Consider the following 25,156-nt stretch of genomic DNA (forward strand, 5'->3'; position numbering starts at 1 on the left):
GCGGCGGGCGGCGGCGGCGGCGGCTCCGTCCGTTTCCCAGCCCGTCACGCGCCGCGCTCGGGCCACCGGTGCCGGGTCTGCGGTGGCCCGCGGCGCGTTACGGACGCGGAGGCATCACGAGCCGGCCGCAGGGCGCTCCTGGCACGGCCCTCGAGAGGGCACCAACGCAACCACGGCAACGGACGGGTGCTATGTGGTGCGGCACTGATGCAGCGATAACAACACCAACCCATGGAGAGGTAGACAGGAATGACGCACGTTTCCAAGGACAGCGTCAAGACGACCGAGCGTGGCGGGTGGACGCGGACAGCGCAGGTTCCCGACAGACAAAAGTCATGGGAAATGGACGGGGTAGTTTGCTTGTTACCAGGGTTCCTCCCGAGACAAGCGGATGAGCGAAGTCGCACGTGCAGAAGGTAAAGACGCTGCCCATATTGCTCACTGAAGGACTTTACGCCTCAACAAGGGGAAGGAAACGACGAAACACCGCACAATGCTGTACAAATTTTTTCGACCACGGGTACAATGTTGGGCGTTTGGAGGCGACGGTGCACTCGTCGAAAGCAAGTGCATGAGGAACTACAGTCGAAGGAAGTGTGACAATGCGACACGACAACCAATGGGCTTTAGGTGAACATCACATCACAAAACAGCACCCGAATGCAGCCCGGCTGAGGGGTTGGCTTCGGCTGGTCCAGTCCGGTCCAGACGCCCACTGCCCAGGCCACCGGAACACCGGCGCCCCATTAGCGGGGAGCGGAACCGGAGCATGCTGCCAGTCACGCTGCGATCCAGTGATAAGATCCATATCGCCGAGGCGCGGACGAGTGTGAACATCTTGACTGCATCATCAGTCAGTGACTCATTGGCGAACTGTTGGAAAGGTCAATTAGATTTGCACAAAGGACAGAACAGGAGAAGGTGCACCATCATCCACACCAAACTTTAGAAGCAAAGGCATACGCCACGGCAAATCTAGCAACATACTGGAAAAAAGCAAGGAGTAAATAGCATAACAACAGCTGGCATTAGCAGGCCTGCCCCGTCATGAAGATGTCTGCGAACACGATCAAAAAGCAAGTTGTAAGTTCCGAATGACTCGTGAGGTGTTTGCAACACCTCTCAGAAGCAAATGATAGATTGCATACCATCATCACGCCTCTCGAGAGAACCCTGGGTGACGATCCACACATCATCCCACACGCTAGGACCGCTGAGTGCGTCGCAAAGCAACCCCAGTGACATGGCGAGACCGCCCAGACGGGGCGCCACCGGCCGCCGGCCGCCATCCTGGCAGCAGCGCGCGGGGCGGCCGCTGCGCCGCTGCGGGTGCCGACAGCCGAGCCGAGGGCGGCGCCCCTTGCCGTTACCCTCCGGCGGCGGCCGGCGCGGCCGCTGGCGCGTCCCCATCGTGCGGCCGGCCGGAGGGCGAGCGGGCCGGGTCGAGGTCGCAACGGGTCAGCCCCAGGTCGATGTCCTGCTTCAGCAGCACCTCGATCGCCTCGGCGTCCTGTCGGCACGCGGTGGGGCTTGGGTCAGGCTCGGCACGCAGCGGGGCTCGGGTGATGCTCGGCACGCGGTGGGGCTCGGGTCAGGCTCGACAAGTGCTGGGGCTCGGGTCAGGCTCGGCATGCGGCGGGGCTCGGGTCGCATGCTCGGGTCAGACTCGGCACGCGGCCCACGGTCGGAACGGTGGTGACCAGTGGCGGCCAGATCGGGACGCCGCGCATGCATACAACACAACAGCTGGTGACCTGATGATACAGTCGGTACGCTAGACACGCAGGGAATATCACAGCTGGTGACCCGACCTTATACGGTACACCACAAAACTAATCCAAGCTGCCCAAAAGTGGCAGGGGTCAGGACATCACCAACCCCAGCGATGGCTTCTACACCCAAGACAGGGAGCACCAAAGCTGGTGACCTGGTGCTGCCTGCAGTCAATGAGCAGGATACTCTCGAGAAATAGCGGGCGTCATATCCCGGTGGGCTGGCGATGCTCCACACGGGGCGCGGCCTACCCTTACCATACCGTGAGTCATGAAGGGCAAACCGATCTCATCGACAGCGGGGTGCGGGCCTGCCCCAGCACACAGCTGTTGCCCTCGGTCCAGCCCCGATCAGTCGACAGACAACATCGACATCATCACCAACCCTCGCTGGCACATGGCGGCACAGCCGCCGCCGTCGCGGAAACACCTGCTATACGCCACCGGCTGGCGCCGATGGCACAGCACACACGGCCAGCGTCGGGCGGCCGGCACACTACGCACGCGCGCGCGTGGGACGCTCACGCCGCTGCTGAGCAGTTCACCGCTGACGGCGGACGGTGTGGCGCCGCCGCCGTGCGACTAGACATACCATGTCCGTCGGTGCCGGGCCCGCGCCGCCGAGGGACGCCGCTCCGGCACGGTATCGGCGAGTGCTTGGAGCGCGCCGCCGTTATCGGTGCGTGGGTGCGTCGATTGGATGGGCGGATGCGCCAGCGGTGCGGCGCGCCGCTCCGCTCGCGCCCCGCCGACCGGGCCGGCCGATAGCGCCGCACACGCGCGGACAGGCTCGCTTACACACGGCGGCCGCACCGCCACGCGTGCCAGCAGCCCACGGTAAACGCTCAGCCGACGGTGAGGTAACAAATACGTCAAAATGCGTAATGTTATGATAAAACAGCGCAACTGCGGCGGATCTTCTTGTTGTTGATTGGGGTCCTGGGTGAGGCCACTGCTGAGATCATATTGCGCCAATGACAGTTGCTGTAATAAACGAGGTGTATATATGAACAAAATCCGATTTCTGCAACAAATGAAAACAGTTGGCCACCATCAAGCAGTTGTGCCAACAGTTGCCTATGGTGTCAGGTGGCACCAGTGCCGCTAAAATTTCACGTATTGCGATTTTTGTTCGTACCATTGAAGGTCTGGAATGCCTTCTTACCTCTAGCAAATTACAGGTGGCCATATACATCCTAATACGGCCCGGACAGCGCACCTACACGACACCAAGCCCATAAAACTCTTACTCTTGACTCGTTTCAAATTATCCCCTCATACCCGGAACGCCTTGTCTTATGACGCTTTTGAACAACGTAAATATATATCAAGGCAAGCCGGTATTGGAGTTTCACTAGCTAGCTAATTCACTTTGTCGCTGGTATAATCATATCACTATCTCGATGGCAACTTACTGTTTAGGACATCACAAAGAAACGAGGCATAAACAACATCCCAATCGTGCAAAATAGGTGCCAATCGCGATACAAAGATTGTAAGGAAGCCAATCTAGCAGTCGTCGGGACGTTTCAAGGTGTGCATCACCGCCTATGAGTTACCGGTGGGATGAAGACATTCCAGACCTTCAAAACCGGGAACGAATGTGACATTGTGTGATATTTAGGCGGCATTAGTGTCACTCGGCGCCATAAGCAGCTGTCCGCGCGGCGTCCAACTCCTGCGCGCCCGGGGTCCGGCCGTTCCCCGTGATGGCGTCCGTAATGACCGGGCCATAATGGGGTAATGGCGGGTGTCATCGCGCGCCGCCGCCCGCGCCGATCAAACGCTCGCACCGCTCCATTAGAAACAACATAGCGCCGCTGCCGCGCTCACTTGCTTCGGCTCGAACAACTGGCAATGTCTACCTCTTGCGCGTCTCAGATGAAATCTAACGACGAAATCTGATACACTATAGATCAAATTATATCCTGCATCAACGAAATTCACCTCTAGCAATAAGTGTTAAGGGCCACAACACCATTCATAGTAACTCTACAGGTACAATGCCACCAAATGGCCGAAACAGTGTCTCAAAACAATATTTGGAGACCCGATTTTGAGAAACCACCCTGAAGGGCTTCCGATTAAGCGCGCACGTTCGCCCTTAAACACATTACGCGAGAAAAAACAACGAAACGCTGTCTTTTGTTCATGCGTGGGACGTTTCCTCATCAACCTCAGGATCCAGCAACGCGTGCTAATGCCAAAACTTGATTGCTTAACGTCATTAACTACCATCGTTTCGATGCCTCGTATTACAACGTGATGCTCTGACCAGGATGCTGAATGAACGCCTGTTCATAACAATGGCAGTCGGCAGCTGTGCCAATTGCTATTTCTGTTCAAGTCAGGGGGAAGACAGGCCGATGCTGGATATTATATACACAAACCATAACTTATGCGATGTTTGTCACACCCATGGATGCTTTAACGCAAAACGCTCGAAAATCGATGTAAACTTTTGGTTGCATCAAATGATTCCAATGAACGATTTGTAGGCTTTTCCTGACATGGAAACTCTCGAAACATTCCCTCGGCCCATACGATACATGGTACCTGCGCATCACGCGACCGATTGGGCCAAATTTGATGGAACTTAAGACATTAACATCCTACGTAACTTTTCCCAAAGTCGGCGGTCATCCTGTCCGATGGCACGTTGCATTGTGATAGATCGGAAGACGATGCTGGCAAAATACGAAATAAACCGTTGATTCGTCAAACGGCGATCAATAACGGCGAATATTGCCAGCTGTCGCCGGAGCCTGTGCCACGCTCCGTTCGCTGCTAATCCTACCATGTACCACACCACATGTGCCCACATGTGAGCGCCGTCTGTGCCGCGCCCTTCAACAGCATGGCAACCCCGGCACCATTCCTGATCCGGCCTACTGACCGACTGGAACGCGTGTGGCAGTGTCTGCCGCAGCTCGCCACGCGCCCTACCCGAAACGGCACCATCACGCCACCCGTCGAGCGCCGCATGACCGCGCGCATGCGGTAGCGGCTCAGTAAACACTCACTCGGACACTGCAGTGGCCATTCTGCGGGGAGGCCGACTCCAGATGGAACCGCTATCATATGTATAACGTCAGTAAATGTTTCAGTGTTAGCTTCCTGCATCACGTACACAATGCAAGCCCAAGACAAGCCAACATCTCGCAATGTAATTTTCAGACTTTTTGAGCGTTCCAAACGGCGTTTGCGCTACCCAGTAACATGGTATCCGTGCCTATATTAAGATGGTGCCTCGTATCAATCGTTGCAAGGCAGCATTTAGTTCCCAGATTATATCGCATGACTCATTGGGTCTCGTAATGTGGAGATCAGAGTTCACACACGCACAGCTTGTTGTGTGGATAATGACCCATGCCCCTGAGCTGGATTTATGGGACAACATTGGCCCGACTTATTATCCCTATGATAAAACGGGACCTGCACCAGCGACACTGGGTTTGAGACTTCTCTCACCAAATGCCAATTCGCGACTGAACCGAAGCTTGCCTCTCACGAGCTGTCGATTAAATGGTGGCCGAATAAAAGTTTTGACTTCACGCCAAGTCAGTCAAGTCAGCGTCCAAAATCTCAATGCTTATTTAATCCAATCAAAATCAGTTGCCGCAGAAATCACAAACACAACGTCAGCAGTCATTCCAAAGCTCTTATCAGTTTCTCATCACGCAGAGTCGTAACACGTGTGCCGTGGTGAAATTTTGGCGGGGAAACACAGCCTTCTTAACCAGCCCGGTGGAAGCGACTTTTACTATCGTGTTCAACTGCGCGTCTCTGCGTTTCAGTCATGGAGACATGAATATTCCTACAGAATCTACGCTTTTGAACAATGGATGCTCCAAATTTCTTAAATGCAACCCGATACAAATGAAACAAGCAGTTAGTTGCTACTTGCACAATAGCCAGGAGCTAAAAGAGGCACCTATGAGCGGCGAAGAAATGTTAACAGAATACATAACTCCCACCGTTGTGTAAACTTAGGAACCATGGGTGTCACTTTGTGTACTTTTGGAGGACCTAAGTCCCCTCATGCTGACTTGAGCACCCTTGATATTATACTGTGTTGCATATGAGCAAAAAGGAACACTGGACCAATGAAATGCGGCGAGTGTCTGAAGTGTTAGTACAATGCTTACCTACACGCATCACTACCAATATCATGATCGTCATATTCATCATTGTCACTTTCACATCGGCTTCAAATAACAACTCATTCCTCAGCATCAAAACAATTTGGGACCGACTAAATCTGTAGTCTTTGTCATTCAACTTTTCACATCAGGGACACAAATCAAGTTGGCCGAAATCAGAGGAGAAATCTAGATTTGGCGTTAGCTTAGGTTGACGCTTTTGGCTATGTTTTCAATCGATTTTTAGAAGGTGACGCCCTGGTGACGACAGACCGTAAACCGGAGAAAAGCCTGAAAAATTATTTAAAATGTATGACACTGTTGGCCGTTCACACGTATAATGGTGCGACGGCATACAATCGTGAAATAACGTCGAAAAGCATGTGATACGCCATTCAGTCTCTTAACGTTATCGATCTTTGGATCGAGGATGGGCAGTTACGAGTCGGACCAAATCGGTACAAAGGTGATTTGTTCACGTTCCCGAAATTAGTTTTATCACACCACAGCTATAGAACACCCATGTGCTCATTTCTGGCCGCCAGATTTCATCATCGAAACGAAACAGCGTCACAACCACAAAGCAACGAACACCTGGCTCGGAGGGAAGCGCTGTTCATGTGGCGGAGACAAAACCGGCTGGCCGACACCAACCAGCATGGCGACCGGCTGTCAATACCCGGGGGGGGGGGGGGGAGGACTCAGCAGCCAACCAGCGCGCCGGCCGGGACAGCCGCGGCCGTGCGCCCCGAAGCATACGTCTGGTGATAGCGCACGTGCGGTCAGGGTGGGCTGCGATGGGCAGCGATCGGGGGACAACACTCGTGAATTCAGCACAGTAGTGGAAAGAGGACGCCGCAAGAGGGAGAAAGCACAGGACGGTCGCTGCCGGACGCATTCCACATCGGCGAACCCACAATGTCAGTCCAGTGACTCACGGTCGCCATTGTACCTGTCCCATAGCCGAACAAAATGGCGACGTGTCACCGGACAGAGACGCGTCAACTGCCAGGATAAAGCAGAATAAACCACTACTTCGGACCTAACCACTACCATCTACCCCAAGCCTCTCACAACGGTGACTAGGACGCAGGAGTCACCCCAATGCCTTACGTGCAACGGAGAGCCTTTTCTCAGCAGGGTTCGGTCATCGCCTACGGAGAGCCAGCCAAAGCTTTGTCATGGGACACCACCACGAGGAGTCTCTTCCCGGCACCACACACGGTCACTACACGGACGCGGCACAGTTCAGCGCCAGCGGTGCGCACGAGAACGCCGCTCGACGCGGCGACGACGGTGGACGGGGCCGCCCGGACCGGCGGCCGACACCGGCCAGAATGCCGCGCTTAAAATCCTGGCAAACAGCGCGCTGGCCGGCCCACTCCACGTAAACAATCCTGAAAAATGACGCCTTTTGTCCAGGTGCGCCATTAACGGCCGATGATTAATGGAGCACAGTGACCGACCCTGTTCTCATGCATTTAAACGACGGCCGGCGCGAAGATGAGCGCCGACCTGACGGGCCGCGGTGTCAGTACAACATACCGGGAATACCTCAGGGGTCACGTGTGACCTCACGGAGCTGTAAGGCGCGTCGACTGCAAATGGCCGTATTGCTTGACCTCACGAACGTCACTGGGTCGACGACGTAGGCGACACGGTAATGTCATGGGTGGCTGCCAATTACAGACTGCACCCGCCTAGAGCACCGCAACATTTTGGCAGCACCTGGTGGTAACTTAATTCAAAGGCATATGCAGATTTCACAACTGGCGATGAGATAGAGCTCAAAGTTTTCCACTAAAGCCCAGCAAAGTGAAATATGTTGCAATGAGCACAGAACGATGGAAAAATCGGGGAAATTAGTGCAGAAGTTTCATGACAAAGTCCGTCACAGCTTCTTAACACGGCGATGTCGCTTGAGAGAAATTGGCGCCGAAACAAAGGGTTTCTTTAACCTCACTTTCCCGAGCGCGGGTTGTTTAATTTAATAAGCTCATTTAATTTGATTTTTTAGCGAGCTCATTTAATAAACTGATAAACTACCTAAACTTAAGTCAATGGGCAGCGGGCTGATGTGTTCCACCATGCATGAACACTGCAGGAGGGCACCACATATCCGAGACAACCAATCATCGGGTACGACAAAAGCCAATGCAAAGACCACAGTTTCGCTGCGAATGTCAGTCACCGTCAAAAACACGTCGCGTAGCGACGATGGAAAATTTTGAAATGGGTGAATGGAGAACAACTATTTGCAGCTAAATCCCGTTTCCGCTTTCAAAACCATTCAAAACATATACAATAGCTGCTACTGCCAATCTAGCTTCAAGTGAAAAAAACGAAAATGCCCACTTTTCTCGGCAAGCGGGCGTGAAGCAGCGCTAAACATGGCTTATACAGTATTCATGCAAGCCCGCATGACTTCCACCACTTCACTTGTGCCAAACTGGAAACCTTGGGCTTTACTTCCAACACATCCGGAGGGGCCGTCAGATATCCGTAGACTTAGCGGCAAAGTTCATGGAGATGAAAGCCTAACCGACATCGGAGCTTACCTCAACTTAGACATATGCTTTTGGTTTCGCCTAGCCATGATCATTCTCGTGTACATCTCCGCGTGATGAGATGGACGGCGGTGGCATGATCACTGATGGCCATGCAGGAGGGCACACTGCAGGGGGGCCTGTTCATGATCTGCGACGGCACCTGGTCCATCACCGTACGGAAACATCCAGTGGCAAACAGCCGCCGGATCACCTCATTTACAACCCGGGTGATTTGTGAGATAGCGCGCGCTTACCGTGACACTAAGGCTCCGCCTGCTGAACTGCCACGAGAAACAGGCTTTCCAATGTCACGAGACCCACTTGTGCCTCATATATTTTCCCCGGTCGCGTGGTTACGATCTATCACCCATGCCGTTCGGCACTAGCGGTTTCATGTCGTCCGGCCGCTGTTGTTTACACGATAACGAACCCACAGACACTGGCCCACCATTCGCCGGTCGCTCGCCCGCACCTAGGTGGGAGGTCAGGTCACCATGACCGAGAGCTACTCGCCAAATGCCCGCAGCAGGCTGCATCGCATCCAACCGGCGGCGTGGTCTACAACGGAAGTAGATATGCATGACCACGAATCTCAAGCAGCAACATGGGTCTAAAATAAAATGGACGCTGCGGAAAATTCGCATACTTTTTCGTTTACAATATGCTTAGTTGACTCCCGAGTGAATGTAACGCGACGCAGATGATTAAAAGATAAGTGGGGGAGGAGGAGGCAGGGCCATGTACAGCTGTGTGTGCATTGCAACCCGGTGATATCGGGCGACGCAGGGCGGGACCACAGCCTAACCTGCCCAGCGTTGGGCGGAAGCGGATTTGACGGCACAACTTGTGGATGGCGTTGGCAAATGTTGCAGAAGCCGATCAACTCTTACCTCGTTTCGCAAAGCATTAAAAAATATAATCCTGGATAGTGGCGGCAAAAATAGTCACGTCCTGTGCTCCTTGTTACTCCAAGTTCTGGCCGCGGGAACTCAAGTTCTGGCCGCGGAGTTACGTGACCTTCGCCCTAAAGGCCGGGACGACCGGAGCCGACCTATCCCGGCCTTTCGTGCAGCTGTGCTAACCAACGCAGGCCGTGCCAAGTAATGGCAGTAAAGAGAAGCGGCCAGCATGGGGAAGAACAGCTAGACAGACATGCTGCTCATAGAAACGCTAAAACTAATGCACTGGTCGGCGCTAGCAAGGTTTTACGACGCCTGACCGTTCTCCAACATCGTTATTTTCAAAGGACAGAAATTTATCGGAGTCGTTACAAAACATGTTTTGGAACTGCACAGCCTAGTCATCCCTATAAACAGGGGCTAAAAGGACAGGTCCAAGACACACCTCTCGCCTCCGCGATTAAGAAAATTTTTGTGCGGCGCAATCAGGGCTGGTGGGGAGTGCCTGGAGCCCCTTGTGCCCCAACCATGACCACGCCAGACTTCTTTGCGCGCTGTGTATCGAACCGCTCGCGAATAGAATACGGAACACATCGTTGGTCAAAGAAATTCGTGTGCGGCAAAACCTTCTGCAGTCATCAAAAGCTTTGAAAACTTGTGGAGTCTTTCGGAGAAATAGCTGGATTGAATTTAGCCCAGATTTAACCTAATGTGTTTGGATCAGCTCAGAGCGAGGTTTGAGTAGCCGTATCTGCGACATTGAATGCTCACGGTGGTCTCATCCATCGGTTCAGTCGTTAGGCGTTAATCCTTCTGTTGCCAATGAAGACGTGCGCCAGCTGAATTGCCCAGCAAGATAGTCAAACCGAGCAGAGTATCCTCTCAATGGTTAGCGCGCTACATAGCTGCGCCGAGAAAGACATTGTTGGTCAAGGCGCTGGCACTACCACAATTTTACACCTCCCTACTGTGCTACCCAGTCCATCACCTGCCCAACTTAAGGTAACAGAACAGAGCAGTTCCCGGATTATTTTGAACGGAAGGCTTGACTGGGTCAAACGCGCGGTGACGAAAAACGAGCTACAAAACGGAGGCTTCACGACCCGTAACATATTCTCTTTGAAAAAGAGCTTAAAAGTCGCATGGGTCAAGAGGCCATTTGGGTGAAAACGTTACAACTGGAAGACATTTGTATGGATAAGCTGACATCCTCCCCACACCTCAATGATATTAAGTGTAGGTTGTATAGAAATGCTCACGAATACTTGACCATTTGGAACACATTTTGGCAGGAAACTTAAGACGCGTTTTTCGTGGGCAGACTTCCAAGAAAGTTGCACCCGAAAGAAATTCGGAAATGACTCGCTCCAGTCAGACGTACTGTGGTTGTGCACGACATTGAAGATTGAGTGCATTAATAGTGTTAATGTTGCTGAGCGCCTAAGAGCAGCACATTATCTACTTACATCGCGTAAGGCATTATCCACCTCATTCGCGACATGTACGACCCAGGAGAGTGGCTAAGCGTGCGGGAGTTAATAAGGTTATAAGTTAATAAGTTAATAAGGTTATAAGTAATAAGTTACTAAGAGTTAATAACAAATTTCCTAGTGCCAATTTCATGTTGCTACTATCAATCCTACACGCTACCCGTGAGAACACTTGCCCCCCCCCCCCCCCGTGGACACAGCCGACAAACTATCGATCAGCTTGCCAAAGCACCGAACACTTCAAAACCTACATATGCATTTCTAGCGGCTGGTAAGCTAGAGACGCCACTTAGCGTGAAAAGAAAATGGCGTCTGGAGTTAGCTGTGCCACCACAGCATTAACGCGCACGACCATTTGCATCTGTGCTTTTCCAAGTGCAGATCAGGTGGCTTCAGTACGGGTTGTTGTGTAGACCATTGCCGACAAAACGCCTACTTCAGATGCATGGTATATCGGCTGAAGAGCCATGTCGTTTGCATAGGCGGCACGCCGAGACTTAACGTCACCTGTTCGTTAGTTGTGACTGTATAGGCGAGAGTTGCCGGTAGTGTAGTGGTTAACGCGTTTGCGTTAGCCACTGCACGTCTGGGAAGCCAGAGGTACGGGGTTCGATTCCCCGCGGTGCCCGCCCTTCCTGCCAGGGTGAGAGGCAGGCGACGCCATAAAGCCTCAGCAGCTGAGTGCGTCGTAAAGCCCCAATGACATGACATGACTGTACAACTGACATGACAACTGCATGACATGGCCCTGTGCGGAACGATTCAATAGAGGCTAGATACTCCATCAGGACAGAATACTCCTGGCACCCACTCAGTACATCTGGACTGCAATGCGAGCGAAATTAATACCATCTGAATGGTGTCAATAGCAGCCTTAATGAAATTATTCGTTTGACACAATCCATTAATAACAGTGCTTGCCTTCTCAGCCTTCCAGATATATACTGCTGATAAGTACGATGTGGTAAAACTGGTGGTGATTGAGCGTAACCGCGTAGACGGGTTCAATAAGCAATGACGCGTATGACGCGTGGGGAAGCACGCTTGGCTTGAATCCGCCGGACATAGGATCATGACAAGCTCTCCGGATGCGAACGGGTACAGACTTAAATAAAATAACAGATTATAACATAAAATAGCAGATAAAAACGCAATAACATAACATAGCAGGTAAGATAACAGATTGTGTTTTTCACGTTTGTATGTTTCTTGTCAACCGCGTGCAGCCTGCTGTGATGAGCACGAGGCGGCACCAGCAATGGAGCCTTAATGATAATATGCCAATGGTGATGCTATGCATGATGACATGGTGATGCCAACACAAAACTAAATTGTAAAAAAGATCACGCTAGACGTAATTAAAATATTTTCTCTACGACGCTTGTTGCAGTAGCCCCCATCTCTACCAAGTTTGAGAACGTGCATCTATTATCTGTGCACTCGATGTGAATGAAATATATTTTACATAGTCACGACGTTGATTCCAAGTGCTTGGGCCCACACTCCATGTGTTTATTTTCCGAGCGGACAGAACATTCCTATTTCAAAACGTCGTGGTTCACAACAAAGACAGCATACCTAAAATCCTATCACTCTTCCGCTTTGCCCTTGTCCGAGGCGTTATAACGCTAATAATACAAACATTAAAATAAAAATAACTCAATATGACGTCCATAAATGAACTAAAACGCCGTTATCAAGAATAAAACACGACGCGGCACCTACCTCTCATAGAACCCGCACAACAGCCAAAACCTTGACAGATAAGTACCGCGGTGAAGACTTCTATTACGGCAGAGAAATCAGAAGAATATGTAGAGACTTTCCTCACATTCAAAGGGATCGGGCCTGACGAGATAACCCCTTCTTAGCTTCAGGCGCAAGTGAGGTTCACTGCATACTTAGCTCATCATTCAGTTGGCACATCTTCATGCTGCAATATTTCTGCAAAATTGTACCCGTCGCACGGATTCTACGGAAGACGCGCACCCCACAATGCTACCTCCATTATGACGACGTTCAGAGTTGAGGGTGCAACACTATTGACTACATGTTCTGTTTAGATGCGTCTAACGTCACTGACATGAAAAACGCCGCTGACGGACCGTGCCGGCCAAACGAGGACATCTGGGATGAGGCTTTAATAAGGAACTGACCAACACAGAAAGTATTTTTTTTCCTAGAACGGCAAGAATATAACGATCCTTATTGCCGCTTTTTAACCCCAGCAGATATCAAGGAAATTATAAGTCGGCACCACTGTCGGCCCCCTCGGCAGTAGCGCTACGGGCTCAAACTGTTATATTGGCAGTACCGTAAGAAAGTACTTGCAGTCGTTGGGGTTGCGTTGAGGCAAACATTTTGCAAAATTGTTGCAGTCCATGGGAAAAAAACTCACGCCAAAGAGAAAGAAAATGTGTTCCACAGCAGTATGCTACAACCCTCGATCACTACGTATTCAAATAAAACCTGAAGTTTGGCCGGCGCGATCCATTCCCAGGTCGGCCGACCTGAAGAGCCAACTGTATGCAAACCACAACATCTAGATTGGACATGACTAGATTGGGTATACTAAAGGACCGAGTTTCAGTTGAAGCGCAGGCTAACTTAAATAAAACAGATGCCGTAAGATTTGAGGCACCCGGCGATAGCAGGGATAATTCAGGCCGGTCCCCCATGTTGAGGGGAAATGCCACATCACTTGTTGTCTCTCCGGCTGACTCTGGATTGTTAACCAGCTGACAAAAACACAAACGTGCATGGTTATTTTGTGATGTTGCAGTACCAAGCCTTTCAGGTCCGGCGAAAAAAAAACTGGGGATCGGAGCCTAGCTCAGAGAAAAGAAGATCCGAGTCCCACCGCTGTCCAACTTGCCCATCGATCTCGATATTTCTAGTCACCATCGTCTTAGAGGATGCTGACTCCAATGGTATTTAGGGCCGTAATGATCACGCACAACTTGGTCACATGCAACTGCACTACGTTAGACACGTGCTGTCATTTCATGGACTATGAATCGTTGGCCGACTTTGCGCCCGTTGCTCTGACCTTCGGCAAAATCAATTGCATAGATGCACGGCACATGTCGCGTTGCAAGATGGCTACTGACAGCAATCAACTAAATGAGTGCTAAGCACGAGTATTCAGACCCTGCCAATGATACTAAGTTACGAGGCGGTTTACACCGATCAGCGTTTTAATAGACCAACCGAGTCTAGCGACCCGCAGTGGAAACTCCCGCCATCTGTCGGAGAAAATAGAAACTTACGTTTCAGTCCCTACCGACGATCAGCAGGGAACGAGGGTGAATTCGACAAAGAATGAACTCAGACACCAACTGACGTATAACGTTGAGGAATCTAGTACTCTTAATATCTCGGTAGAGTTCATTCTCTCCGGCACTCCCTACTTTGACCCAAACTTTCATGCGAACCCTTGTTACGATTTCTGATGAGACGCCGGCTACAGGGACAAACAATTTTAAGTTCGAATAGTTTTGTTTTGTAGTTTTGGCAATACTGGCTCACTCAGTCTCCCCTTCCATTCCAAGATACCACAGAAATCGGAATAATTAAGACGGCTGATGACTTTTTTGACAGAGGCCGACCTCATTTATGGCGGATCAAGCTGGCCAAACTAGACCGGTGGCAGACACAACGCTTGCTTCCGGCAATACTATTAGGATAAGGCAAGGGGCAACACGATTTTCGAAATACCCCAGCACTCGCTATAAGACCGAGGACATCGCAAGTCCAAAACTCTGGAACCATCGCCATCTCCGGAGGGGGAGACCACAAGATAACGAGCTGCAATAGATACTGGCTGAGATGCTTGGAGCAGCTGCTTCCCAGCCTCTGAATCGCACGATTGAGCGAACAATACCCGGTGACGTCACACCACAATGGGCTCGAGGAACGCGTATCACATATCATACGGTATCCAACGCATTCTGAGGGAAGCACGGCTCGCCGCCTGCCTTGAGCGAAATCGGACCATTCGCCTGTCGCGTCGAAAGTCAGCTGACTGTTGGGTCGCGATGTCTGTATCTGTCTCAAACTGGGACACATAATGACACGGAACGTCACAATCTCTGTCAGTCGGGGTAGCAAGATCGTGGGCGATACCGACAGCTTCGATACCGCCAGCAATTTGTTTGGCGAGTCAACAGACCACGAGATCCATACCATCTTTGTGATACCATGTCGTTCACCGGATAGCGTACAAAACCTGACGAGTCGGCTGGCCTGTTCAATACCACACACAACCACGACAGCAGTCGACAGCAGTGAAAAGCTTCGCTCATACCGCGTCAGCAATAAGACCGCGCGCGATGAGTCAGCGAGGTCGGCAGCGAAGTTTCTCGAATGGCACGGTCGACCCATGACTCAGAGCCGGCGCTCTTCCGCGCCGCGCCGCCCAATGAGCCTGGTCGCATGCATGGGCCAGGGGAAAAACCGGTGGTCGATACGGCGGCGCCGGGCCCGTGTTGGGCGCAAGCGCTGCCGCAGCCGGCCGGGGCCGCGGCGTCGCGCGTGTCCGTACACGCGCGGCGCGGTGTGCCGGCCGGCTCCAGACGCGTCAGCGCCGGCCGGTGACGCAACGCCGCCTGACGTCAGACCGCTAAACCTGGCCCCGGGGCCGCCAGCCGGCCAAGTTCAAGGTCACCGCGGCCGGACGACCGCGGGGAAATGCAGAGGGGCACCGCTCGAGAGGCCGCGCTGGCGAGGCCCCTGAGGCCTGCACGACCCGCGCCAGGGAATACAGGCTCCGGCAGGCTGACGCGCAGTACCGCTATACGGCCAGACGGCAACCAAGACGCCAAGAACGTCCAACGCTCACTACTGAGGGGAACAAAAAGCCTGCGCAAAACCAGATCTGCGCCGCACCGTCCGCCCCGCAAAAGGTGCAGCAAAACACACGGTACCAGCAGCTGGAAGGGGGCCAGGAGCGCTAGGCGACCAACAACGGCGCGTCTCCTCACCTGCAGCGTACCTCGCGTTTGGCCACACCGCCAAGCACAGAATGGACAAAGGCACCAATTCTGGGAAACGTCGACCATTCGCTCACCTAGCGGGCAGCATCCAGCCAACCCATGAGCCAAAGGTCACCCCTGATGCCAGATGCGACGGCCGGTAACACGGCGCAAGCGCATGGCGTCCGAGCATCGGTGCACAGCTGTGAGGGGGGCAATCGCGCCGCACAGCTGTTGGCTACTTGTCTTTACGCACGTGTGTGGGCACGGCGTGCCGCGTACGGTCGGCACAGATGCGTACAAATGAGCAGCGCGACAACCCGGCGCAAACAAGCTATCGCTCAGTAGTCTGGGTCGCACGTGACGCATTATGAACATGACAGCTCCGTGACTGCTTCGGGGACGACGCAATTACGAGCGCGCATGCGCACCGGACTCGAACGTCACGAACACTGATATTTACCCTTTGCGCGCATGCAAACCGCCACGATCATGCACACAGCAGGTACAATGGAGAGCAGTCTAGCAAGTCCCACTCAAAGTGTTTCGTGCCTCGTGCCCGCTCAAAATAGACCTTGGCCGCAGGACTAGAACCGACCGGAAGAGAGGAAGGGGGGGGGGGGGGCAGCTCGGCAGGAGCGAGCCGTGTGTTACCTCGTCCGACATACCTCGTCTGACATGTCCGCATCCAGCTGGATGAAGTCGTCCGACACGTCCGTGCTGAAGCTGGATCGCGAGGGCCCAGCCACGCTGAGCCAGTCGGCCGACGGCCCGGACGAACCGAAGGGCTCGTCCTCCGCTCCGGCCGAGATCATCAGCTCGTCCGCCGCTCCGGTCGAGGCGAGCAGCTCGTCCACGAGTCCGGCCGAGGCGACCAGCTCGTCCGCCGCTCCGGTCGAAGCGAGGAGCTCGTCCGCCGGTCCGGAAGAGGCAAGGAGCTCGTCCGCGGGTCTGGACGCCCCGGCCCACTCGTTCGCGGGCCATGTCGTCACGAGAGGCTCCTCCATCGATCCAGCCCAGACGAGCGGCTCATCCAGCGGGCCGTCCCCTGGGGCTGTGACGGGCGACTCGTCCATCCGTCCAACCGAGGCGAGCAGCTCGTCCACCGCGTCGTCTCCCGCGGCTGTGACGAGCTCTTCGTCCGCCGCTGCTGCAGCGACGAGCGGCTCGTTGGCTAGCCCGGCCTCGGCCAGGTCGGCGTCCATCATCTCCCAGACGTCGAAGTCGGCCCGCTCCAGCCCGTGCCCCAGGTCGAGGTCGAGCGGCGCCAGGTCGGGCCGCGCCGGCCGGCCCGGCTCGGGCGGCACCACCTGCTCCCGGTCACCGTCCAGGTCCAGGTCCAGGTCGAGCGTCGTGTGTGGCGGCTCGGTGGCGTTGGCCGGCGCCGGCTCCGGGGACGTCGGCCCGTCGCCGGCCGGCGTCGCTTCTCCGTCCAGCACCTGGTACGCCTGAATGTCGCTGGCGTATATCCGGTTGTAGCGGCCTAGCGCGTTCAGCTCCTCGAACAGCTCCTCCTGGTACCGTTCGATCACATTGTCTATGTTCTTGTGGCTGGCGAAGTGTTCCAGCTGCGCATGCACCGTACGCGCCGACGTGTGGGCCCAGCTCTGACCCAGGATCAGGTCACCGTCCACCGGCTGGTCCTGCAAGCCGTACATGTCCGGCTGGAACCGCAGCAGGCTGGCCAGCATGGCCATCTGCAGCAAGTTATTGTACAGTTTCTTGTCGTGGCTCACCATGGCTGCGGATCACTGCACCCGGCGGCTCAGATCCACATCGTCCGGGCGCGCGCGCGCGCGCGCGATCACACCACACAACCGTCCGCCGCCGCCGCCGTTGGGCTCCACAGCAGCGTCCACGCTCGGCCCTGCAACAGAACAACGCCGGTGAGCGCTGGTCGAGAGCGGTCGGCGCGCGCGGCGCTCCTGCTCCGTCGACGGCCGGTCCAGTCCTGACAGCGCCGGCGGCCGGCGCTCCGACGCGGCCGCTCTGTTCTCGTGCCAGCGCCGCACAAAGAGGCCGGCCGGTCGACGATCGCAAGCCGCGCCGCGCGCCGGCCCACGCCGCGCCCCCGCCACAAAAACACGGCCGCGTACGCAGGACAGCACCGCAAACAGACCGGCGCCGCCCACCTGCTCGGTTGTGCAACAGCCGGTCCGGCCGGCCGGTGACGCGGCCGGCGGCGGACGACGGGAGCGCTCCTTGACTGAGGCGCAGCGCAGGCTTGTGTCAGGCGACGACCGACAGCACGGAAGGCAAAGTGAGGACGAGGAAAGGCCGACGGCGCGGTGTGCCTTGCAGGGCTTCCAAAATACACTGCGATAACGCCAAGCAGAGGGTGAACGGCCTTATCATTTGTGGAAGACTGTGTAAACATGGACCGAACGGAGCAAAGTTCGAAGGTCACAAAATGAACATTAACTGCTGCAATGGAATCTGGTGCAGTGGATGAAGAATCATGGAACCGAACCACGCTCCTCAATTGAGACGCAACGGCGTCAACCGTGAGGTTGACCGCGCATGAGGTTCTGATACACTCGCTCCCCACCGCTCAAACCAAGTTCCGTAGCTAAGAACGTAACCGCACAAGTGTGAACCCAGTCAAGGTTTACGCGTGGTAAATCCACAAACGGTAGGAAAAACACACTGCCGAGAGCGGAAAGGTTCCCGCAAGTCGACCGCACCCGCGGCCGGTGCGGTCGGGTTATGCAGACTTTTGGCTGAGTATGCAATACGAATCAATAATACCATAAGCTTATCTACGCGAGACCGTGAGACATTACGTTACGCACGTCAGACACAGCCACTACTGCTTTATCGCACTCGCTTTCCAAAAGTCGGATTATCCCAGACCCTTTGCTTAGTCTAACAAGTGAATGTCATGCAGATGCAGCGAGCCCATCCGACATTCTGTGTGCGCTTCATCGGGTTACTAGGATTATTCATACTTACGGCAACTTAAACTGCAAGTCCAGAAAGACACATGCCAGGGTATCTGATTTTCGTAGCTCACTTACACTTTGATGTCCAGGCAGCTGAACAGAATTTTTAGTTCCGGGCTTATGGATTGAGGATACAAAAATGCTCACGAGACAAAAGCCATTGCATTAATTTCTAAATGGCGCTAACATGGCCTCCGGTAACATGAGCCAACGATACGCCAAATACGCTGCAGTAAGAGTAAAATGACAACAACGCGAGAGCTATGAATATATAATATATATATATATATATATATATATATATATATATATATATATAACATCTGCTGAAAATTGGCTGACAATGAGCATTTCCAGGAGTCGCAGTTCTAGTCGACGGGAGCGATTGAATTGCAATAACTTACTTTTGAGTGACTGCCCTGTCTACAGCATTGATAAACACAGACCGCAGATATCTTGTGCGGCAAAAGGTAACAGCGAACTGGAGGCTACACGCATGTTGTTTCCACGGTACAACCCAGGGTTTAGCCGCCGCGAATTTGAGGCCGGCTTCGAGACGGCGTCAATGGCCGCCCGCTTTGTTGACGCACCCACGCCCCAGCAAGTGAAACGTGCACCCGTTTACTGATCCGCGGAAGGAGAGCTTGTCAGCACCGCGCAGTTGGTTTCATTCCTACTCTCTCTGCACTGGTTGCCCAGATCTGAGCTATATTCTTAAAAACGTCCAAAGCAATCGGATCCATGAACACGTGTGGCCGATTGTACAAATCAACCCACCCCAGCCGATACGAATGTTCTTTCTCTTTTCCGTTAGGTGTTGGTTTCATGTCGCAGATGTGTCGAATATGAAGAAAGCTGCGCCATCTCCTGCTATTTCATGACATTTTTCGCTTTGCCGGGAGTTCGTTCCTCATAATCACAAACATTTGTATATCATGCCACAAAAATATGACGGCCCTGGTGGTGGATGCACATACAGCATGCTATGTAATGCACAACGAACCAGGTTGTCAACAGTACATCAATGCTATATTATTTACACTGTAAATCTTTTGCGAAGCTTGGTTTTAACGGATGATCATATGGTGGCTTCAAATATGACACTAATTTTCATTATAGCCGAAACGACACGAGGTCAGTTGAACGGAACAATGATAAAAGGTCAAATTGTCGTAATTATGCACCTGATGGGGCTGAAAAAAATGCGTCGAGATTTCTACTCGTTGCCTTAATCTCCAAAAAAACTGAAAGCAGATTTCTGTAAGCAATAGTACTCAGTGAATGGGAACACAGACTTCGTTCACACTGTGGCGTTGAGAAAAACACGCATCACCACCTCATACGCACATCAATTACATTTTGCCCTTCTTTAGAGCCGCTCACTTCCTTTTGCTGAAACCTGCATCGAGCTGGAATAGTGGATGTGAAAATACAAATCGCTAGAAAGTGCGGCCATCGGGTAAGGCTGGGCCGCGCAGCTTTAAAAATATATCACCGTCCATGTAACAGAAGCTGAGCTCGTGGCGTCGCGTGTAGTGATCGCTATAACGTGTCCTGTACAGAGGCGTTTATCATTTTGTGGAGGGCTACTTTTGAATGAAAGAGACAATTCATGCTTACATGTGAGTGGCTGCAGGAGGGGGCGTGATTGGATTAACACCAATGGTTAGATATAACAACCATACCCGCGGTAGTGACAAAAAAAAACACGGGACAATCAGTTAAGTATCTTACGCGATGGTCCCCGCATGGAAAGCTCGCATTATCTTGTCCACCAACACCCGCAAACATAGTTGGGGTCATCAGACTTTGATGCGGTTTGGCCATCATCAGTCTGCGCTGTAACACTTCAAAAGTTGCCCATGAGCTCATGTTATCGTGCCAATCAACAGTCAATGCCCATCACATCAGTTGCGTGTAATGACGATCCAACGACATCGATGTCACGCATCCCTTACTTTATAAAGTGAGCGACTGCTGATAGCAACTGCGGTTCCCGTTGCCCTAGCAATGAAAGGAGTCGCACCATACCGTCCTGTCATAACCTAACCTCCAGCCTGAAAGAGATAGTGCGCAACAAGCGAGACCACGAATGCTTTGTTTCACCTGGCAGGCCGGGCGGCTTTTCACGGCGCGTTCGTCGGAAATGTGCTGTTTATTCCCCCCATCCCCCCTTTCCCTGGCAGCAGATGTCGGCTCCTCCCTGTTCCACCTCAAAACACACGACGGCCGTGAGTCACCGGCCGCCTCACCCAAGAGAGACGGGGGTGAATCAAAATAAAGTCTCCGCTCGCCCTCGGCTGGTATTGGCGGCCGACAGAGTCAAGACTGAGCAGAGTGCTTCTTTCCGGCTAGATCTGCTGCCAGACCTAACCTGTTTAGACTGGGGCCTCATGCACAAGCAGAACGCGAGACATGCGGAACCCGGACCAGTGGACAGCTCCTAACTGTCTGCGACGCGACTCGACTCGACGCTCTCTAGGCGCAGCTGACAGGTTGGCTGATTTTCATAGCTTTTTTCAATGATCACTTTTCACAGCATCAATTTGCCATTTTCCACCAAAAGTAGATTGTGGACTTACCAGTGGAAAAAGCAGGTAGTAATAATTGCACCATGCAATATTTTGTGCATTAACCAGACCTTTTCCTGTTCACAGCTATTAAAATTAAAAAATGGGGAAAACATACAGCATGCACATAAGCAGCAGACTGTCTTGGAAATCAGCCTTAGGAAACTGAACTTCATTCAAAAGGGGCATTGAACAATTCATATGGTGCTCTGCAAGACAACTTTTGGAACATTGTGCACAAGGTCACACCATCATCAAATGATACCACATTAGTTTGTTGGGCAGCTGCTATAGTTTAACAGTATTCCTCATAAACATTTGACATTAAAATACAACCTAAATGATCAGAAACTCTACAAATCATGGATATATCGGAAGAATACTACAGGCTTTGGCATCAGACAAGTGCTAACAAGTGACCAAATGTAAATTATCTTTATGTTATGCCATAGGTGCAGGCCCACAGACAGAAATCAGGCAAAACTGGACTTAACAACCATAACATAATGTTTTCATAGGGCCTTCCCTTCTATAGAAATGTGATTTGAAAGCCTGGATGGGAACATTGAAGCAATTAAAAGTATTGAACCACTGCCAATCCTGATGCCCAGTTGGTTAGAGTGCCTCCCTTCTGACTCAGCCACACATGGCATGGCTGGTTCAAGTCTCTTCAGGTACCTGCTACTTGCCCTTGACAGTGTGACCTGCAGCAGGTGGCAGTGGCTCTAAAGATCAGTTGATTCCAGAAGGCAAGACTGTTCCCAGGATTGTATTTCATTAAATCTTGCCACCAAATGCTCCTGTTGACCTGCAATTTTGTGCCTAGCTGGTAGGGTCCACAGCTCACAGTGGCACTCGTTCACATGAGCTCTGGTCCTCAGACTGTAAAAAATATAGGCCATCCTGAATACGCCCTGGGCAGCAGCAGCATCCCACAATATTTAAGTGTGGGCACACAATTTACCTGACAACCCCATTTCAGTGTGCATTCATCACCAATGTCACCACACAGAGCCAATGTTTCAATGAATTACCATATTGGTTACATTATTTTAAGCAAAAATATTTCAAAAATTATGCACAATTTGGCCTGGCCAAATTTTGGCATGAGCATGCTGCAAGATTCAACTAACTAACATCATGTGGGCATCCTGGGCAGTGGGTGGATTTTTGCAGATTGGTATGACACCATGATTTGGTCCATTCAAAATGTTCAGACCGTTTGTTTTATACTGTGTAAATGAGAGACTGTACGCATTGACACATGATATCTAACACCACATTTTGGAGCTTCAGCTTTGTCCTTCATTGTAAAGGGTGGAAAATTTGCCTGCTTAATTTGTATACAATGCAAACTAGCTCAACACACTTAAGCTGAATTAGGTAGCAGTATGAATGTAGTCATGACAAATGAGAAGATGCCAAAACCTTATAATACTCCTGCTATGCAACATTAAAACGCATGTGCTTGCCATTTCCGGGCAAAAGTTAGGCTTTAATAGTACAATGGCCAAATCCTGGCCTAATGAATGGCAATGTCATTGACTGCTCACACAAAGCAATAATGAAACGTCAACAACTTACCCAGGTATCCGTGTGAAAGCAGGGAATCCACAAGATATCCACCTGACCACAAGCTCGCTAAATATCAGCCCGTCCCACTAACGCTTTGCTGATAAATACAACCCCACCGCTTCAGCCGGCGAACAATGAACTGCGTGCGCTGCGTACAAAAAACCGGCCGAGTGAAGCCAAGCGTACACTTCCCAAGGTTTGGCACCTGGGGACCACGAGAAACACGCCAAGCCACCATGTGCATTTATTGTCATATGACGTCATCTCACGACGTTTAAGGCTCAACTTTGCCAAGGCCGGGTAACATTGGTACGTGTAGGCCGTCTTTGCACGTTGTGATTCCGTCATTTCCGTCAAATGAAATATGTGCAGTGTGTTTATAATAACTTTGAAATTCTCAGGGTGCAGGTCTAGGATCAAATTCAAGGTAAATAAGACCGATATATTTATATTTGTCTGGGGAGGTAAGGTTGACTTACAGGTGGTAGGTTTCAATGCACACTAGTTTCCACCCGGAACGAAATGTTTAGATGCCTTAACGAACGAAATCGGTCGGAAAGTATTGGGTTGAGTGACTTACTCGCTAGATAGCCTTGGATTTACGCATCAAACTAACTTGAAACAAATCTTAAAGGTTGAACTTGAGGGGTATCCTAATAACGCCGACGTTGGATGGACGTCGGATACCATACGCCGTACCATGACGATTGATGGGGTGCGAACATCAAATGTATATCGGGAGTGTAACAGCTGGGTGTCCTTAAAACCAGCTCACAAGGTGTAAAATCGCAATATGTTGTTTTTTGTGTTCAAACCGTATGTTCATTGCGTATAATCTCTAAACCTTTTCAGACGCCGCTTTCGGATCTCTGCTGGGATGGCGGAGATCATCTCGGGTGTAATCGGTCTTGATCTAGCCTACCCTTCCCGGCGCAACCGGGCACTGGCGCCATGCGAACAGTTGGTCATCGCGCTCAGATTGGTAACATTGCGAATATAATCCTGGCACATGTGAAGGCAGATTGCTAGTTGTGTATGGGATAACTTTTATATGTCTTGTCTTTGGATATGCATGGCATGATGTATCATGAATATGATATATGATGTATCATGAATATGATATATGATGTACCATGAATATGATATATGATGTGGATGAATGGTACTCTCGGCGACCATCAGCCAGATATGCCTAGTCGTCAGTATGTTATGCCGTTGATGCCACGTGTAGCCTACTCATCCTATTGCACCTGCAAAAATGCGCTTGAAGCTTAAGAATATGAGGCTATTAAAAAGGCATCTCACGTATACTAACCAACAAAACATAGAGTTTGTTTACTACGTTGTTGGGGGGAGAGATGTTTGAAAACAATGAAGCGTGACTAATTAATTCGATAATTCATGTTCATATTGCAATAATGATAAGAATGATACAGCAATATAATTGTCTTTCGCGTCTGGTGGGTTTTACTTGCGTGTCTACGCATTCGTGCTTGCCTAAATGTCAGGTTCTTTACAACCGGTGGGTTTTATATGCGTGTGGCGGACGGCCATGGACCGTCGAAGTCCACAGTATGCCCGTCATACACCGCGTAAGCGCGGTAAGCCGCCAATACAGGCTCGACTAGCTGGCGCCATGGCGTGGCCAACTGGGTAAAGGCTCCAAGAAGTCCAGACGGAATTGCTTCGTATGCAGGGTATTCCGAATGTCGTATGCAAGAGGTTTCCCGCCAACGGGACATTACACCCGCATGACTGCCTAATCACGTCTCACACTTTGGGTTGGTCTGATCATCATGTGAACCCGTCACGTGCACAGTACAGCTTTTGCTGCTAAAAAGGTCGAACTCCTTTCGAGGCCTTTTTATATGAATGGTTAGAAAACGATGCATGCGTAATCCTACGGTTTTGTTCTTTAATTGAGGTGAAGCTCTGGCTGCTGTTCTGCATTCCGAAGCGAAACGTCTGCATTCGTCATCAGTGTTTCAGGGTACGTAGATGTGACAGATGTCAATATTACTGTGGCGGCCAATAAAGTCGACCGGTACAGAAACTGCGAAGGGCAAACGAGCCTTGCCGTCGTTGGACCGAACCGCGAGGTGCTCGCTCCTCCGGCGCACACGACCAGTCGTATCCATGACGACCGTGCCTTATGGACATCTGGCGTGGATTAGTTGTAAGCCTTTCGTGCATTTGTGAAGAAACGATGCTTGTTATTAGTGCAAGCACAATGAAACGTCACGC

General features: G+C 51.8%; 1 protein-coding gene across 1 annotated transcript; it reads right to left on the reverse strand.

Annotated features, from left to right (window-relative positions):
- Window positions 1-1,405: 1,405 nt before the first annotated feature.
- LOC119110824 (uncharacterized) lies at window positions 1,406-23,068 on the reverse strand (the record flags this gene model as incomplete). Its single annotated transcript, XM_037234696.1, has 3 exons — window positions 22,922-23,068; window positions 16,494-17,692; window positions 1,406-1,510 (listed from the first exon to the last, which is right to left on the reverse strand). Coding segments are annotated over exons 2-3 (1,176 nt in total), but the record flags the coding sequence as incomplete, so codon positions are not given.
- Between the last annotated feature and the right edge of the window lie 2,088 nt (window positions 23,069-25,156).

The sequence above is a fragment of the Pollicipes pollicipes genome, unplaced genomic scaffold (assembly GCF_011947565.3).
Source record: "Pollicipes pollicipes isolate AB1234 unplaced genomic scaffold, Ppol_2.1 Scaffold_7239;HRSCAF=8659_pilon_pilon_pilon, whole genome shotgun sequence".
NCBI classification, from domain to species: Eukaryota; Metazoa; Arthropoda; class Thecostraca; order Pollicipedomorpha; family Pollicipedidae; genus Pollicipes; species Pollicipes pollicipes.